The sequence below is a fragment of the Arachis ipaensis genome, chromosome B7, assembly GCF_059453495.1.
Source record: "Arachis ipaensis isolate K30076 ecotype BB chromosome B7, ASM5945349v1, whole genome shotgun sequence".
NCBI lineage: Eukaryota > Viridiplantae > Streptophyta > Magnoliopsida > Fabales > Fabaceae > Arachis > Arachis ipaensis.
In genome coordinates, this window is record NC_142442.1 from 7703748 (window position 1) to 7724104 (window position 20357).

At 33.1% G+C, this 20357-nt stretch overlaps 1 protein-coding gene across 1 annotated transcript; it reads right to left on the reverse strand.

Moving 5' to 3' along the window:
* Window positions 1-13832: 13832 nt before the first annotated feature.
* LOC107609446 (GDSL esterase/lipase At2g42990) lies at window positions 13833-20000 on the reverse strand. The gene is made up of 3 exons (XM_016311431.3): window positions 19331-20000; window positions 16991-17480; window positions 13833-14164 (listed from the first exon to the last, which is right to left on the reverse strand). Exons 1-3 carry the CDS (start codon window positions 19748-19750, stop codon window positions 13971-13973), a joined length of 1104 nt encoding a protein of 367 aa, XP_016166917.1. The 5' UTR covers window positions 19751-20000; the 3' UTR covers window positions 13833-13970.
* Window positions 20001-20357: the final 357 nt, after the last annotated feature.

A 20357-nucleotide genomic window follows, 5' to 3' on the forward strand; every position in this document is an offset into this window, starting at 1 on the left:
TTTTAAGAAAATGAGAGTTTTGAAGCGACCGTTAAGTTAAGATCTTTATTAATGTGTGATACTTGTACATTAGGATATCCTTTTTTTTTCTTTTAAAAAACACTTTTTCTTCCCTTTACTACTTCTTTTCTGTTTTTCTTTCTAATTTACTTCTTATTCCCAGGAATTCGTCTTCATATAAGGATCCAAAGGCATTGCTTTTGTTATGTTCGTGTTCTTTGTTATTTATATTTTTTTTAATTTCATCTATGTTAATTTTGTCAAAGATGATATTTGAGGAGGAAGATAATAGAGGAAAAGTGGAAGAATATTATTCATATGATGATGAATAAGATAAAGGCCATTTTTTTATTTGTTCGTTTTCAGATGTGATTTTTTATGTCTCGATAAACACTTAAAAAATCATGTGAGAGTCACATGTCATCAATGGCTTCGATGGTGATATGTACATTGTCAAACGGTTGGTTGTTACTTGTTACATCCTTTAATTAATTAAGGCCATGCTTTGTACATAATTAAAATTTAGTTGAGAAAAAGATTTAAGGGAACAATTATTCAAGGCATAATAATTATTATAAGATTCTTATCTTATATTCACTAGATTTTGTTGTCTCATGCATTTGGCATGAACCAGCAGCCAGAAGACAGATGCAAAATTATGTTTCTCCAGGATATTTATTTATTATTTTTATAAAATAATAGTGAAACAACTTGATGAAGACAACTTGCATACTATAATGTCCATCTGAATTGGTTGATCAATGACTCGAATTGGTTTGCATTTGCACTTTTGTAGAGAGAACGAAAGAAGGGCCAGCGTGGCATCATCTATTTGTTGAGTCGCTAGTGAAAAGAAGTCAAGAGATTATTATGGTGTTCATAGTTTAATGTCGGACATTATAATAGAGCAACTTGAACTTCATGGACCAAATCGATGCAAGGCGTAAATTTAAGTGATAACTTTAAAAATTTAGTCAATTATTTTTGCCGATATTTAACAGAAGTTAATAATGATAATTCTGTTAACGAAAAAGTATTTAAATTATTGCCGTAGAATGATAAGAGTCAAATGACAATAATTATGTTGATACTCGTAGTATTTAATGTCAAATGACAAATATATAGAAAATTGTTTTCATGACAAATATATACATCGGAAACAATTATCTAGATCTAAATTTGCTGCTAGCATGGATAGAAATATAAAATTCTTTCATGCTAAGGCAAATTCGACAAGGAGAAGAAAGACGATGGATGAAGTTAAGATTAGAAAAAAATATTTTTACAGCCCGAAAAGGATTAAAGGTGAAGTGAAAAAGTTTTTAGAAGATTGTATATAAAGGAACAATTCTTAAATATAAGTTTTGATGAAACTCTAGTGAAAGCAATTTCAAACAAGGAAATAGAATGGTTGGATGGGCCAGATTTAGAGGAGATCAAGAAAGCAGTATAGGAATGCAACACACAGTATTTAAATTCTGTTAATGAAAAGTATTTTAAAAAAAATTATTTGACATGGATCATTAAGAAGTTTTTAAGTAAATTAAAGAAGATTAGATTTAAACTTACTTCATAACAAAATAGTTGTTCGTAAGAAATAGTAGATTCAAATAACAGTAAAATCACTTTTTATCAGAAATAGTTGAGATATTAATGAGTTAGTTGTTGGTTAATGTTTATGATAATAGTTTATAAGTGTTTTTGTAAATATTATGTATGTTGTATAGTTTCTTACAACAATTCTATACACAATTTTAATTCACAAATCTCTTCTCTTGAGTTCTAATATGGTATAAGAGTATCTTTTTTAAAAATGATAGATTATTTTTTTCTGGTAAAATCACTATATTTTTCTCTCTCTTTCGTGTCGTGTTTTTTCTTTTTTTTTTTTTTGTCATTGTTTTGATGTTTTCTCACCTCATTGATTAGTCTATTCTCTCTGTCTTATCTTTTTAGTCTAACAAGTCATACACCACCATCATCTATCATAGGACGCACCTCCACGCACGGGCCACCAAAAGCTTCCTGTCAACCTCTAATAATCGTGCTTCTCCTAGTCACTTTTTGAGCTAGTTTCTGATGTCTTCACCAATCACCGTTCATACTATCATCTTCGTCGTATCGTTCCAAGTTGAACGAGTTCAACTCCACCCTCCGCCGCAGCCAGACGCGCCTGTATGCGTCGCCTGAAGGTGCTGCTTCCGTCAAGCATAAGCACCATATCCTTACTAGAGTTTACTTCCACAAAGTATTTCTTCCCATTTTCGATCATCTTATTGGAGTTTACTCCCACCACCAACCCCACCATAGGTCTCTTCTCATCGTTTCGAGTTCAATGAATCTAAAATTGTCGTCGTCAAAGCTTGCATACACCGCCACACGTCTGTTAAAGCCGCTGCCCTCATCTCTCACCTCAATCAGTTTCCATATTGAATCTAGGTCGTTTAATTAATGGGTTGCATCAATAGTCTATATCTAAGCCACGTGCCACTAACCAGTTGCAGCACGGACCCGCTTTTTGTACCCGCATGTTGTCTCGGCCATGAACTAGCTCCATCACCCCACCTGGATCTAGTTTAGACTGCATTTGACAAAATGTCAGCAAGAATGATGATTCACTCTTGCTGACATGTTTTCTTGTCCAATCAGATTTTGACATGTGCCGTTTTCACTGCTAACCTGGCATCTTTATCTGGATCCCTTCTATTGTTTTTTAGTGTCCGCTTTCCAATTTTGTCTTCTGTTTTTAAGATTTCTACCATGATGTTGCTGCTTTTATACTTTTGAGGTATGTTTATAATTCTCATGGAAAAACTTGTTGCTTTTTATCCATTCCGTTTTCACTATGATTGCTGATAGTTTGCCACCTTTCCAACAATTCGTCATATTTCTAATAGTTCGCCACCTATTCGGCAATTTTATAGTAATTCGCCATCTTTTCAATAGTTCGCCATGTTGTTGGCAATTTTTTGGCAGTTTTCCACTCTTCCAATTCGAAAGTTCTGTCTGTGTCTCTATTTCAGCAATTCCATCTACATTTTCATTCCAGTAGTTTCGTAAGCAGTTCCTTTCGACCAGTACGTTTGGGTATTTCAACAGTTCTATCTGCATTTCTTTTCAACAATTTCGTCTATACTTTTTTTTTGTAGTTCCATTTGCACTCTATTTCGGTAGTTTCGTCTACACTTTTTTTTTCTTATTCTGTTGTTTTAATGAGTTTCAAATTTAAATTGGGATTTGAATTTGAGAAAACATACTAAAGATAATTGAGATATTATTAATGAATTGGTTGCTAGTTTGTATAGTTGCAACTTAGTATTTACGATAGTAGTTAATGAGTGTTCCTATAAGAGGTAAGCCTCAGAGTAGTCCCTGAAGTTACCCTCGAACCTCATAGTGACCCCTAAAGTTAATAATTACTCATATTCATCCCCGAAGTTGTACTCCGGGACTCAAACTCGTCTTTCTGGAAAATTTCGTCCAGCTGGCTCAATTGGAAAGCTGAGTTGGACTTGTTGGTGTACGCTGATAGAATGCAAACGACATAGTATTTGGTGTGGCGCCAAAATGACGTAAAACAACGTCGTTTTATGCTCAAAATCTCCCTCCCTCAACGTTACACTAACGTATTGTCTTTCCCTCTCAAAACACAACATGAACACAACATAAGCAAAGGTCTCTTCTTCTCCGCTACCCTGATCACTGGCGTCGGTGTGATTGCAATTACCGGAGCGATTTCCGTCGAGAACCCAGGCTCTGGAGGATCGCCTTCATCATCTGCATCAGACAGAGAGTTGTGAAGGCTGGTTTCTCTGAAACAGGTAAGCAAAAAAAGAGATAAATATGTGGTAAAGCTCTGTTTTTTTATATTTGTTGTTAATTTAATATTTACAATCGGTGAAAATGTTTTCTTCGAGTGTAATCAGTCGGTATGCATGCTTGTGTTTTGTGCTACTTGCTAGGTTTGATCAAAACTAGGTCTCTTTGTGGTTAGACCAATAAAATTATATACTGGCTAGGGGTTTTTGTTAACAGGAAACTTATTTTTTATGTCCTAGGGTTTACTGCATTTACAGTTGACAACAGGGTGTTATGTTTTAGTTATGGAGTTTCCAACTTGGTAATGTAGTTGAAGTTAGTGAGGCTGATATAACAAAAAAAAATTTAAAATTGCAGATGGGTGATCATTTGATTACCATCATATTTCACCGTGGAGGGTCATTTATCACAGAGGTTGATGGAGGTATGTCTTACAACGGTGGAGAGGTTTCTAAGTTGTCGGGTGTTAATACAGACACACTGGATGTCTTTTTTGTCCGAGACTACCACAGGAATATTGGTTATGACAACGTGACTCAAACACGGTGGCTGGTGCCTAATAGGCCTTTGCAAAGTGGTCTAAGGGCTATAACAGATGATAAGGAACTCTTGAAGATGTGTTACCTTGCTCAGCAGAACAAAAGGGTTATTCATGTGTACTACAAACATGGAGTCTCGAAACCTCTGTATAGTGAGGATGCAGAACCAGTATCATCTAAAGGCAAGGAGCTGATGGTGATACAAGACTTTATTCCCACCCCAAACCCCACCACCAATGTCACAGCCGAACCAATTCCCACCACAACACTATCTACTCCAACTTCTGAACCAAATGACACCACTATTCCAACCTAAAAAATAGTCTCCACAACAAAGCCTACAGATAACTTGTCTCTAGAACCAAAACAAAAGGTTCCACCTATTTTAATTTCTGTTGGTAAACCAGAGTTACCAGAAAAAATACAATCCAACCCACAGCAACTCCTATGTCTAAGCCCAATCTCCCCCCCCCCCCAAATGGCTCAACCTAGTAAAGCCAAGCCCAAAAACCCACAAAAAAGAATGGCTCAACCCGCTGTAATGCCTAAACGATGGTCCAAATTGAAAGAGACCAAGAAGTCTGATGTACCAAAGAGAGGCTCTAAAAATGTAAAACCTGCAACACCATATGGAAGGAGGCCACTAACAAGAGCAGCTGTTACTGGAACTACTGCAAGACCAATTGCTAAGGGAAAATAGCCCCAAACAGAATGTGTGGCATTGTTTAGCTCAGATGAGTCTTCAGATAGTCATGCCAATGATGATAGTGAAGAGGATGAACCATATCGGCCTGGTGGTGATGAGGTGTCTAATAAGAAAGACGTGGCTGTGGAGAGATTAGCAGGAAAGAAGACTAACGTGAAACTGGAAACCAGAATAGATAAGAAACTTACTACACAAATGAGGGTTGTTATGGTTGAGGATGATGGTCTTGTGTGTGCTGAGTCAGAATCTGAGGATGATGAAATTTTTTTTGGACCAATTCCTAAGTTCGGCTCAATGAGAGCATACCATGATGCCCAAGATGAAGCTTATCAGGATTCTGATGGTGGAGTCTCATGGCACTCGGAAGAAATGAAGATTCCTCTAAACTCTGAGGATGAGTTGGAGGAGGTTAATTCAGATGAGGTCTTCCGTGTGTTCAGAGAAGGAGGAAGGTTTGGGGAGCTTAGGCTTGAGGTTGGAATGACATTCACTACAAAGATGGAGTTCAAAGAGGCTGTGCGTGAATATTGTATACAGGAGGGTCGGAGAATTTGGTTTAAGAAGAATGATAATGTCAGGATGAGAGCTGTGTGTAAGGATGAGAACTGTGGCTGGCTTGTGTATGCTGCTAACAATACTGAGCACAATTGCTGTCAGATCAAGACGTTCATGGATGACCACACCTGTGCAAGGGAGACCAAAAACAGACTGGCTAACAGGAAGAGGCTAGCCGGCAAATTGGTGAAGACGCCAAGAAAATATCCTAACCTAAGACACTGTGAGGCTGCACAGTATTTTAAGACAAAATGTGACTTGGATCTAAGCAAGTGTTCACTGACTAGGGCTTTAGGAGATGCTAGAGCTGTTGTGTATGGTGATGCTACTGCCCAGTATGGAATGGTGAAGGATTATGGGCTGACACTACTTAAGAGTAATCCAGGCTCTACTGTCACAATTGGTGTTATACCTCAACCCAACCCTGATGATGAACCAATATTTGAGAAGATGTACATTTGATTGGATGTGTGTAAGAAGCGATTTCTGGCTGGCTGCAGACCCCTTATAGGCTTGGATGGAGCTTTTCTGAAGACCCAGCATGGTGGTCATATATTGTCTGCCATTGGACAAGATGCAAACAATCATATATATGTTATTGCATATTCAATTGTCCCTGTTGAAAATACTAAAAACTGGAGGTGGTTCTTGGAATTACTTCATCAAGACTTGGGGGATTATAAACAAAAACAAGCTCTGTTTTATATCAGATATGCAGAAGGTACGTAGAAGAAATTTATTTGTTGTTCATAGCTAGTACCTGCTCCATTGATTGTATTTATTAATGGTTTAATTACTCTGTAGGTCCCTATAGTTTTACCGAATTTTCAATTAAGTCCCTATACTTTTTTTCTTTTCAATTGGGTCCTTATACGTTAATTTTTTTTTCAATTAAGTCCCTACCGTGAGAATATCGTTTAAGATAACAGAATATTCTGTTTAAAAAATGAATATTCTCCTGTTTGGATTAGATATGCTAATTGGATATGTCTCTATTTTTTCAAAATACCCAAAACACCATTGACATTTTAACCCAAAAGAAAAAAAACCTAGCCAGCTCATAATTTGCTCTCTGAGAATCGTGTACAGTGCATTTCTCCTCTGTCGGTCCTATTCGCCACTCGGCGTGCCTCTCCTCACCTTGTCATTGAAGCCCCGTTCGCCACTCGGCGTGTGCTTCTTCTTCTTCTTCTTGTGTTAAAATTTGAAAAAAAGAAAAATTTGGTGATTGGAGATGATGGATTCAAGTACTAATGTAGTTGCCACGGTCATTGGGTTTGGGATGAGTGCCACTTTCATTATTTTTATGTGCACAAGAATCAATTGTGGGAGGATAAGAGGGAGTGTTGAATCTCGCATGATGTATGAGATTGAATCCAGGATTGACATAGAACAGGTAAAAATTTCACCTCTTCAAACCCTCCTCCTTTTCTGAGCTGATTTATTAAGCTTTTTTCTGGGTTGTGATTTGTGAACATGAGTTTGAGTTTTTGATATTCTGCTCAACTTTTTGTGAAAATTAGTTCTATACTATATATTATTTGGTCATGGTTTTTAGATTGTTGTTCTGATCTAATCCTCCTTGAGGCATATAAGGAATGAGGGCAGCTATAATTTTGGTTCTTTTTGTAAGCTTCTATATCAAATGATGCAAATGTTGTATCCTTTTCCTAGAATAAATCTGTGACTTGGCTATAAATTTCAATCAGATGTAGAATTGGTATATAGGTATTGAACAATGTATATACTGTCCTTTCATTTGATTCTTTTGTAAGATGAGTATGTGGTTGAGACTTTTTCATAGGTCAGTATTATTCTATATATCATATACTTCGGGTTCATGAATCTGCATATATCATATAATTCAAGTTGATGATATTATTCTTTTCCTAATTAGTAGTTTAGTTTATACCTAAGTTGTGGTTTTGTTTATTTTACTTGTTTATCTGTTGGTGATTTAGATTTTAATTTTTCGTTGTTTATGGTAGCCAGAACATCATGCTAATGACCCTGAACCAAGCCTGTTATGCTTGATGCAATCCTCATTTTGAAGTTCAACCAAGAGACCTTCAGTGCTATTAAAGATACACAGTTAAGTTTAGTCTCTCAGTTTCAGCTCATGCACAACTTGCACCTCATATGTTCCTTAACTTTGTATTGTAACTTCTAGTATTTTCTAGATACTGTAATTGTCATAACATCGTTTTTTAAAAAAAGCACTTCATGGATTCGAAATAAGCTCAACCAAAGAGTCAATGAATGGATAACTAATACACATTATTTCTACAGGTGTATCATATGTTTGGCAGATTACAGAGAAAGAGAAGTGTTACGCATCATGCCGAAATGCGATCACACATTTCATCTTTCTTGCATTGATATATGACTGAGGAAACAATCCACTTGCCCGGTATGCCGTCTGCCGTTAAAAAATTCATCTGAGGCGAAACATGTTAGAACTGTTACATTTACTATGAGCCAGCCCCTTGATGAGTCGCACAAGAATCGGCCAATATCAATGTTATTGTTGATCCCTATGTTGGTTCAGAGAGTGGGAGGTTGTAACACAAGAACTGATTTTTAGATTATTTGTATTATACTGAAACGTTTTCTATAGTTTTTATTTTTAGATTTCAAATTTCAATAACACAAATTACATAGCCTTGTGGTTTTCTATGGTGTACCATGATAGGATAAAGATACAAACTATATTCCATGAATCCATACAAATGTAAAATATTACATAATCATAATAATTACTTGAATGGTGGAAATTGAATTTTATATATACTTATTACTACTATTTCTGTTTCATTTTATCCATTCCTTTTTTTGTATGTTCTTAAGATAAGGTATTTTGAAAGTAAAAAAAAGGTATTTTTAGTACAATATGTTTATAAATACACAAAATAATAATAGTGACAAAATAAAAGGGATTATAGGAATATCTTTAATGTCTTAGAATCATTGAATAGGATCATAGGAATATCTTTCATTGAATATTTATAGTTTTATCGAATTTTCAATTAGGTCCCTATATTTTTTTTCTTTTCAATTGGGTCCCTAAGAGTATACAAGTAATTTCACAATTCACTAACATTTTTTTTACGTTTAACATTAACTGGTGCGGTAATTTACAACCACAAACTAACCGACAAGTGCACCGGGTCGTACCAAGTAATACCTTAGGTGAGTGAGGGTCGATCCCACAAGGATTGAAGGACTAAGAAACAATGATTGATTGATTGACTCAGTTAGACAAACAGAAAAGAGTGTTTGAATATTCAAAGAGCATTAAACAATCGTACAGAAAGTAAAATAGTAAAGTAAATGGGTTGGGAGTAAAGTATGGAGAAGGCAGTTAAGGTTTTAGAGTTATCTATTTTTCCGGATTAACTTTTCTTACTTACTATTTTAATCATGTAGGATTTAATTTATGACAAACTATGTGTGACTAGACCCTAATTTCTTAGACCTTTCTAATCTCCTCTAAAATTCATTAACTGCCAATTCCTTGGTCAATTAATTCCAATTAGAGGGTGATGATCAAATTTCAGTTTATATGCCACAAAAACTCTAATCACCCAAAAATAAAAGGATTATATGTCACGTAAGCCGTTAAATCCAGATAATTAAAATTTAGGAGAATATATTTTCAAACTGTTGTTCAAGTAAAGAGCTTTTCCAAGTTATACAAGAACTCAAGTAGAAAGAGGGTCATACTTCCGTTCCACCCAAATTCATAAGATAAAGAGCAAAAACAATTCTTAAATTGTAAATCCAAACATGAATTAAAATAGAAAAAGCAATAAAATCAATCCATACAAATAGACAGAGCTCCTAACCTTAACAGTGGAGGTTTAGTTGCTCATAGTTCAGAGTGAAAAACAAGGATTGTAAATTGTGAATTGGAATAATGTTGTGTTGGAATCACCCTGTTGGAATCCCTTTTTATATCAAATTCTAATTAATTTAAAATCTATTTTCTAAAATTAAAATAATATCTTTTCTTATTTTAAAATAAAATTTAAATTTAAATCAGAATTAATTAAATAATCTGCGCCTTGTAACGTGGGGACCACTTGGCTTCACTGGATCTACGCCTAACTTGGCTAAGAGCTGCGCCTAACTTCATGCTGTTCACCACACAAGGCGCCTTACTTGGAGGAGAGCACATGTTGCGTGTTGTTGTTGTTTCTTGTGCCTAACTTGAGAAATCTCAAGTTAGCGCAGCCTTGGCAGAGTTGATGGAAGAGAAGTATAAACTATTATATATCTTTGGAAAGCTCTGGAAGTTAGCTTTCCAACGCCACTGGAACTCTGTAGCTCGAGTTATTCAGGTTTGAGTGCAGAGAGGTCAGGGTTGACAGCATCATTCACCTTCTTCTCTTTTAATTTTATGCGGAAACTCCATCAAATCCAGCCAAATGCTACCTAAAATAAACAGAATTGCACAAGACTCAAAATAGCATCCATAGTGGCTAAAAGATAATTAATTCTTGATTAAACTCAACAATTTAATTGCAAATTCACTAGAAAAAGATAGGAAAGATGCTCACGCATCATTAACGGGGACTAAATTGAAAAAAAAATAATGTATAAGGATCCAATTGAAAAGAAAAAAAGTATAGGGACTTAATTGAAAATTCGGTGAAACTATAGGGACTTGGGAGTAATTAAACCTTTATTAATTGTTACATGACATTGTAATGGTTTTTGCTGTATAATTAGTCTATTATTTGGCTGCTATAATATAAGAATATGTGATAAGATATTAATGACATAGTAGTTGGATCACTGCTTATTTAATGAACTGCTGTGTATATAATGAACAAATGTTTTACCTAGTAGTTGGACTTCTAATTCAATAAGTTGCAGTTATTGAACAGGGAACTACTTATAAAAATTTAGGGACTATTAAGATGTTATTTATGAAAGTTTAGGGACTATATTGATGTCACTTATGTAACTTTAGGGACTATTATGATGCTTGATAACAAGAGTCTGACCACTCATTTTTTTTCTTAAATCCAGGGCCTTATCCATGCTGTTAAGGAGGTTTTTCTAGATGTCCCTCATAAATTCTGTGTGCGGCATTTATGGAAGAACTTTAATAAGTATTGGAAAGATCTCCAACTTATAGAGCTGCTATGGAATTGTGCAAGGTGTACTAGCCAAGATGGATTCCTTGAAATTATCAAAAAGATTGAGAGGGTTAACAAGGATGCTTGGGAGTATTTGAACAAGTGATCTAGGGACTCTTGGAGCTAGGCTTTCTTTAGTAATGCACCTAAAATAGACAATATCTACAACAATGCATGTGAAGTCTTTAACTCTAGGATTAAAGAAGTTAGAACCAAGCCTATTATTACACTCTTGAAAGAAGTCAGGATGTATGCAATGAGGTCCATCGCTAGGAACAAAGTCAAGTTTAATTCGAACTCTGGGATTCTACCACCTATACAGCGCAGCAGGTTAGAAAAGATAAGGAAGGAGTCAAAGAGTTGGGTCCCGATGTGGTTTGGTGACATAGACTATGAGAAATTTGAAGTTCATGACTGGACAACTAACATGGTTGTGGATCTGGAAAAGAGGCTCTGCACATGTGGTTTCTGGCAATTGAGTGGTATTATTCTTTTACTTGTTTATTGTTATCTTATTGTTAATTTTTATCTGGTATTATAGTTGGCTTATTGTTACTATCTTTGTTATTGTGTTAATGATGTTTAGGGATGCCATGTGTGCATGTTTGTTCTGCATTGGCAAGGGCTGGTAAAAGACCATATGAGTTTTGTCATCAGTAGTTGACAATGGAAGCATATAATAATACATATGCCTTCCATATTAATCCAATTCCAAGTCAAGCCCTATGAAATAAGTCACCGTATAATAGACCACAAAACCAAAGTCTAGAATGAAGCCAGGTCCACTTAAGAAAAAAAGAAGAAAGGATGTAGATGAGAACCCAAGTGGGAGTAAGAAGTAGAGGACCAAAATGAAAAGAATTTATAAAAAAGGTCACTGTCGTTATTGTGGTGAATTAGGACACACCAAGAGAAACTGTGCAAAGAGAGCTACTAATGAGGAGGCTGCTGCTGCAACCCCCTGCTGCTAATGGTGGTGAAGCCACCCTTGTCCCACAACCCCCTACTAAAATTAGATGACATTCATTTCATTATATGTATGTTCTTATCCACTCTTGTCAGAAATCGATAACTCTCAACAAGTTCACAAAATTAGATGACATTCATTTCATTATATGTATGTTCTTATCCAATTTACTAACTATTTTACATGTTTTTACTGATAGGTTTCGCCTTCTCTTGTGAGGCCACCAAAACTCCCTCCCAAAAGAAAGTCCTCTAAACAAGAAAAATCAATTTCAAGAAGCAGCAATCCAGCAGCAACCACCCCACCTGTTGCCACCCCACCACCAAGTAGTCAACCAGCAAGGAATCATCCGTCTAATCCTATGCAAGGTGCAACACAGGGGATCGTCACAAGGCTTGCAAACTTCATGAAGTTTGTGCCCAACCCTGGATTCAAACCACTCAGATACAAAAAATAAAGACTAAGATTATTATGTTTAGGAGCATATTATTTTGTTTATCTATTTTGATGAAAAGGTATGCTTTCTTAATTAGGATCCTAGTGTTGGAGATTTTAGTGTTCAAAATTTATGAGGTCAATGTGTTGAGAACTTTGATATACTTGGGGAATATTGCCCTGGCTCTATAATACCTATTTTGGATGTGTTTTCTATATTATGAATATGGATTATGACTTTCTTGAATTGAGCTGTGTCAGATTTTTTGTTCTATTTTAGTCTTTGATATGCAATTAAGATTAAGTTCATTAGATGAATCCATTAGTAGTGCAGGAACAATTATACGCATATAACATATTGTTTATTCAATTTCCAAAGTATTCTTGCACATTCATGTCAAACAGTTTAGTCTGTATTTCTTTCAAACAAAAGAACAGGTATAAGTACATGAACAACATATGCATATCACATGTCACTTTTTTTTGCTAGATACAATTGACCATGTTGCCTATCCAACTTTAAGAGAAGCACAACTACTGCAATCAGTAGCAGCAGCATACATGCAAATAGCGAAATTTCTCCCATTTTTAGAACCCTAACTTCAGACTCTAATCTTCCAAGTTTTCAAGTAATCTTCATCTTTCATTCTTCTTTGTCATTTGAAGAGCTTGTTCTACTATCACATGTTACTGCATCTTCTTCCAGAATTTTATCGACCCACAGAAACAACCCACACCACCTCTTACCTACAGTCTGCACCTAAGAAAGTGAATCAACCAAGTTTACATCCAGAATTATACCAAACAACAACAGCAAACACTTACATTGTAGTTTGGGCAACCCATGAACGGTCTCCCTAGATTAGAATCCGTCGTTGACCATCGCAATACTGGTCTTGACCCGCACCCACACCATTCTGGCAAACACGAATCTCTGTTTCTATTCATTCTTCTCATGATGCTTCCAAATGATCGTGGGTTGTTCGAGCTCCCAGCTGCGTTGCTCGCGCTAGCCATAAGCTTGTGGTTTTGAAGATGTAGAAGACACTGCACGAGAAACAAGAGAAGAGAGTCACCTCTGTTGCGATGGAGAAGAGAGGAGAATAGAGTCAATTGGGTATTAGGGTTTTTAACCTCAATTTAGGGACCAAATTGAATCAAAATAGTTTATGTCGCCACGTCAGCTAGCCGTTTTTATGACAGCGTATCACCAACGAGTCCAACTCAGCTTTTCGATTGAGCCAGCTGGACGAAATTTGCCGGAAAGACGAGTCTGAGTCCCGGAGTGCAACTTCGGAGATGAATATGAGTAATTATTAACTTCAGGGATCACTATGAGGTTCGAGGGTAACTTCAGGTACTACTATGAGACTTACTTCATTCCTATAAATACCTTGTATGTTTTATGGTTTCTTGTAACAATTTTATACACAATTTCAATTCACAAATTTATTTTCTTAGTCTCCTCTCTTGAGTTCTAATATTTTTTTTCAAAAAAATCTTTAACAACAATTTACTATTCATAAGTTTATATAAGATTGCACTATATATAGTTAATTATTACAGATGCATATACTTTTTTTTTTGGAAGGAGATATATATGCGCCAAGAGTGGTAATTAACATGAGAATTGAAGGAAAGCATATGCATCTATAGCACATACGACATCACTACCCAATCCAATATCCATTATATTCATATTTAAATGTCACTACAATATAATGTGCATGTTTGAATAATGCACCTAGGTGAATAATGGTATATCTTTTTGAAAGGAAAACTAATTAAAAGAGAATGCATGCATATCATCTAAAATATGCAAGAAGCTTTGGAATCAAATAATTAGAAACAATTTGGTTAGTCTTCTCGGTAGGATGAAAGGCATCCCAAAAGACATATTTGGAGGCATCGGTGCATGTAAGTGGATTCTTGTCACTGCATAAATAGCTCATTTCAAATGTTCCTGTTGAACAACATGCCTTCTCTACCTCCTCATACCCTGAAATATAATAATATGCCCATATCCATCAATATAAGAAGAAAAAAGTTATTTAATGGTGTAACGATTTTTTTTTTTTTTTTTTTTTGGGTACATGTGGTGTATGTAATGATACTACTTAAACTTAGTTTATCATTTCAATTTTAAGGATAATATTATAGTGAAAAGAGTTCACATATAGATAAATTCATGAGTGTTAAGTAGTAACTAATAAGACAACATTTCTTTTTCTTTTTTTTTTTTCCCTTTGTCACTCTTGGTCTTATTTATAGTTTTTTCCTTTTAAGTTATGGGACCAAGTAATTTTATTGGACTCTCTTAGTTTTTGGCGGTTTTTAAGTTTTGTAATGATACACTACTTAAAATTAAAAAAAAATCAAAATGTTTAATGCACTTAATACACGAAAAAAGTATACACGAAATTTATTTTATATTTTTAATAAATTAAATACATAATTTTTTTTTAAAAATTATTAGTATACACTTAAAATGTGTTGGAATATAATATAACTAAATCCTTTTAATAAATCAAGGATAGTAGTCTCAGCCAGAGTTAGAGGGGGTGGACCTCTGTTAGGTATAATGCATTCAGTATGCAATTAATTCAAATTGGAATCATGTAATAATTATTCAATTTATTCTCACAGGTCAGATATAGGGATGGCAATACCACCCGAACTCGCGGGTACCCATCCCGTCCCTATCTGTTCGGGGTGAGTAATTACCCACCCCACACTAAGGCAGATTTTTAGCGGAGCGGATTCTTGGGAGGGGCGGGACGGGGTCGGGTTTAGCTAATACCTGCCCCTACTCGTCCCGCTATATATATAATATATATAATTTTAATATATAATATATGTAAAATAATTAGTAAATGATTAATAATATTATATCATATTTAAATTTTTATTTTAATTTATGTTATATATGTAATGATAGTTATATAAATTTTGAAATTTAATTTTATTTATTGGATTTTAATAATTATAGGGGCGAGTAGGGGCGGGGCGGGTACCCGCAGGGGTGGGTTAGAGTTCAACATTTTACTACCCGCAGGTAGAAGATGAGCGGGTTCTATGCGAATTATTGTACGGCAAGGCGGGGTCGAGTAGAAAAAAACCCGCCCCGTTACCACCCCTAATTAGATATGAAATTGAAAGGTATTACGCTGTTTAGATTTTTTTTTTTTGGGTTGGTGGCTAATGTGCTGTTTAGATTGAGTGAAAATGACGAAGAAAAAATTCTTTGGAAATGAGGAGAAAAAATAAGATTATTTTAAGGTTTTTTTAATAATTATTGAAAAGAGAAACCCATGAAGATTTTTTTCCCACAAGTCAAACAAATATGAAAGAAAATATATAGTAGAAAAGGTTAAGTAGATGGATTAGAATATTATTCTTAATTTTAATAAAACAAAAATATATCTCAAAACAAGTCATTCCAATCAATCACTTTCATTCCTAATTAGTTAAACATGCATGCATTGAGAGCTAATTAGTTAAACAAACCAATCAATTTTTTTGGTTCCTAAACATTTCTGATTCACTAATGTTCACGTTATCAACTTCATTAAGATTTCTATTGGTTTGTCTTTACGCAATCCACATCAAAGTTATACAAAATTATTTAGTTAGATAGCAACTATGTTGGCTGATTCCCACTGTTTAACCATTAATGGAAAATTTGTGCACAAGTCTCGGTTCAGCTTATTATGATAAGGAAAAGTCTACGTTACCAACAGCATATCTGTCAACTTCTGCCAACTTTTATTTATAATTGTGTTTCATGGAAGTGTGTTCGTGGATGTATCTAATAATTAATATATTTTAAATACATATATAAAGAGACACATCCAGAAAATATATCTATAAAGACACTTTTATTAAACACAGCTATAAAAAAGACATTTTTATTAGACACATCCACAAACACACTTCCATGAAATACAATTATAAATAAGAATTGACAGATATGCTGTTGGTAATGTAACGAAACCGTTATGATAATAACGAAAGACTCTATCTATGTAGTATTACATAGTACGAAAATAACCAATCAAAATTAAAGAGTTGAGTTAAGAGTTCAATTTTAATTTTTAGTCAATATTAACTATTTCTTAAAATATTTTTTATTTTAAAATTTAAATCTTAAATTTAAATTCTATCTAAATTGTAAATCTTAAATCTTTTAAAAAGTAAAGATTAAAAATGTAATTTTATAATAAAAATTTGATTAATATTGACTAATTAAACATTAATTTTCTATACTTATTCTAAACGAAATTAGCATAATCAAGTAATAAGACTATTAATTTTGAATAGAAAAAAATATATAAAGGTGGAGTAAAATTTGATAAAGAAAAAACATTTTACTACTCCTTACTAATTAAAATATTTTTTCTTTTATTGTTGTATCAGATTTTTTTTATTTTTTTAAATTTTTATTTAATTTTTAAAGTGCAACAATAAAAGAGTGTTGAGTTCAATTGAAGATAAAAGCCAATTATAAATACAAACACGAGTGACCTAATTCGAATACACCATCATCATACATCATGAAGAATCAGCGTGTACTATCGATTATCATCACACCATAATAAATTTTTTGAAAAGCTTTGTCAGTTAAAGAAAAAAAAAGTTTTACTACTCCTTGGTTCTAAAATATTTGTTCCAAAAATATATTTTCAATAACAGCCTTTAACTAACTTCTTTATGAATAATTTATTTTACGTTTATAAGCTTATTCTTTTTGACGTGCAAATAAGATTATTCAATGGCACAATAAATATTGAGAGGACATAATTATAATAATATGAAAAAAGCATACCATATGTGGAAGGCCTTTTAATGATATCATCAAGTATGTCATATGCATTTGCTGAAACTGCTTTCAATTGTGGCAGGTGCCTATTAAGCTTTGAGATCAACTTCTCCAACTTGGCATTGAACCCCAAAGCCACATTGTTATATTCATCATTGCAAGCATGGTCTCCAAAGATATTTGTAGCCCTCTCCAATGGGAGACACCCCATAGGAACAAGGCCAGTTATGGATAATTTTCTTGCTCCAAGTGCATACAATTCCCTAATGAAATTCTCAGCAATTCCCAATAGAAAATCTTGGTATTGTGTAACTGTGAATTGAGCTCTTCTAGTTGGGAAAATGTAATAGTTCTCAAGAAAATCATTGGTTCCTAAGCTCATAAGATATAAAGCTTCTCTTATGATATGATTTGCCTTCTCTACTCCAACATGGTTTCTCAATTTTGCTTGGTACTCCTTGTAGAACTCCAATTCTTTCCACAATGGTATTACATTCTGTGTAAGATAATATTGACATGGATTATTAATCATTAGGTGACAGTGAAAATAGTAATATATTTAATTTCAAGATTTATGATGAATTTGATATTATATTTTGTGCAAAATATTATTATTTTATATATATATATAACTGATAACCTCCTATATTCTTTTGATGAGACTGATTTCAAGAATTGTAATTAGCATAACAAGTTTGTATTGTCTTCTAATTCTATACATGTATTTCAATCCAAAGGTCAACGGTCAAGCAACACTTATGGAAATTAATCTCTATGATTTTATCGAATGTTTAATTAAATTCTTACAATTTAAAAAGTATATAATTAAATTTTTATATTAGAATTTATTTTTAGAATATTCTATAATTTATCTTGCATCAAAGTTAAAAAACAGATATTCCAAAAACATTGTATTTCTTTGGAAAAATAGTTAAAAAGGACTAAATTAATTTTTTTCTTATTTAATCTAAAATTTTAGTTACAAAATTTTAAACTATAAAAATTCAATTAAAAATTTGGCAAAATAATAAATACTAAAAGAGTAATTAAGTCTTTCATTTATTACCCGGCGGCCGGTGCCTCCCAATTAGATGGTACAAAAGTGTTTCATTTTTAAAGTTGAACATTTAAAAAAAAAAACGGATTTTAGATTATTTAAAATTAAATTTAGTTGTTTCTCTGAATTAAAAATATAATAAAATATTTTTCCCAAAAAAATTATTTATTGGATAAAAATAATAAAGATGATATATATATATATATATATATATATATATATATATATATATATATATATATATGCATGAATGGATTTTTTGTTTTATTAATATCTATATGAAAAATAAAAAAAGACACTAATTAAAAAACAAAATAATTTACTCTTACTATATCTCTTTTTAATAGTTGAGAAAAAAACACTGAAAAAGAATTTTCACTTTCACAAACTAGAAAACAAAACCAAAGAACACATGCACCACTTAATTGGGTAAAAACACATAAATTATTCTGACACAAATGATTTTTATTTTTATTGGTTACTATAATAACGAACATAAAAGTGGCATTTTATTCTATATTTTAAAAAAATATTATTAAGATCTCTTTTATGCCATGCACTGGTGCACTATACTTCCAATAAGTATATCATCATAAGATTCTTCTTCAAATAATAATTTCACTAGAACAAATCCAATTCCTCTTCCTCTATATCTTTTATAATAAATACTATTTTAATATTAGTTATATTATGTATATAAAAAATTACTAAATCAACCATTAATATAAAGTATATGTTAAAATATAAAATATATTAAAAATAAATTTAATAATATATATTTATATAAATACATAATAACTAATTTGATGATTAATTTTTAATATATATATAATATTATTATTTTATTTTAATAATTAATATATAATTTTTTAGTTTATTAATTGAAAAATTAAATATATTAATTAATAATAATAATTATATCTTTATATAAATGTCCAAAATATTTAATGTATTATTAAAGTGTAATTGATTTCATATGAAATTAATAGTTGGAAACTATTAAATGATAATTTAGTCAAATTTATTAAATTATTTAACTATTTTCAATTAACTGCCTGAGTTATGCTATAGTTATGCTATATGTATATTAAAATCAGTTACCAAAGTCAGCCATCAGTATAAAATATATATTGGAATATAAATATACATTCAAAATAAATTAAACATATTTATACACAAATATATTTGTGACTAATTTTAGTGGTTAATTTTAGTGTACAAATAACATTTTTAGAACTGCCTTGAGTTTTAACCATTATTGAAATAAAAAAAAATGGAAGCATACTTACAAGTACATCAGAAGTAGCATTATCATATCCGGTTCCAGCTGAAGCAAAACAAACACCAGTGGCAAAATCATCAATGTCAAACGCAGGATCTAAGTATGCCGGAATTGATCTCTTCACCCCAAATGCCTCGGCAATGAAATCCGGCGGAACCCTTCCATTACAGAACCTTCCTGTTGGATGTCCTCCTTCAAAGTCACGCCCATATGGCCTGAAATTGCTCTTTAGAACCGTCAAGATCACGTTGTTGTTCCCCGAATCCACCGATGAATCTCCGAAAACTATCACTGCTGGAACCTTACTTGTTTTCCTGTTAGCCTCCGAGGTTGGAATAGTAACCATAATCGTTAATAATGCTGGGAGTAGTAGCCATGACAATGCCGGGTATGTTATGCGCACCATGTGTTTGATAAATTGTTTCATCAGCTTTTTGCGACGAGGAGAATTTGAGCTATCATACCAATGTATATGTATATCATTTATAAATGGTGGGAGATTATTATTGTTGTTATTATTATTTACATGTGAGTGAGTGATTAATTAAATGTGCACTGAAAGGTTGGTGAGGGGATTTTAATGACTGGGTTTTCTTGTGTGAAAAAGGTGTACGATAGATGTTGAAGAACTCAAGAAATCTTGAGGGAAATGGTTTCGTTATAGTAACAACACCTTTAACTTTTAATGGGTGTTTAGTTCGTCAATATTTATTAAACTTTTACGTTACTTTAGGGAACTTCAAACAAATAAATGAATTGTAACGAATACTTCATCACTTCATGTAAGCACGTATGAAATGTTTAATTAAGATAGCGTGGGTTATGCGACGTGCTGAAAAGCATGAAATGGTGCTTTATTTTCCTTTTTTAGGGAAAAGAGAGTTTTGAAGCGACCGTTGAATTGAATTAGGTTCGCTCTTCATTAATGTGCGATACTTATGGTGAAAATTTAAGTGCAGTCCACTTCACGTGAAGTTGATAGTTGAGAGCTGTTAGATGAAAATTTAGTCAAATCAGTCTAATGACTCTCAGTT

What these genes read in the sequence shown, in the direction of transcription:
- LOC107609446 (XM_016311431.3), bottom strand. Translation starts at nt 19,750, where the DNA reads ATGAAACAATTTATCAAACACATGGTGCGCATAACATACCCGGCATTG. An exon ending in ATGCTACTTCTGATGTACTT is followed by an intron (nt 17,481 to 19,330) that starts GTAAGTATGCTT and finishes TATCTTACACAG; the next exon opens with AATGTAATACCATTGTGGAA. An exon ending in TAAAAGGCCTTCCACATATG is followed by an intron (nt 14,165 to 16,990) that starts GTATGCTTTTTT and finishes ATTATATTTCAG; the next exon opens with GGTATGAGGAGGTAGAGAAG.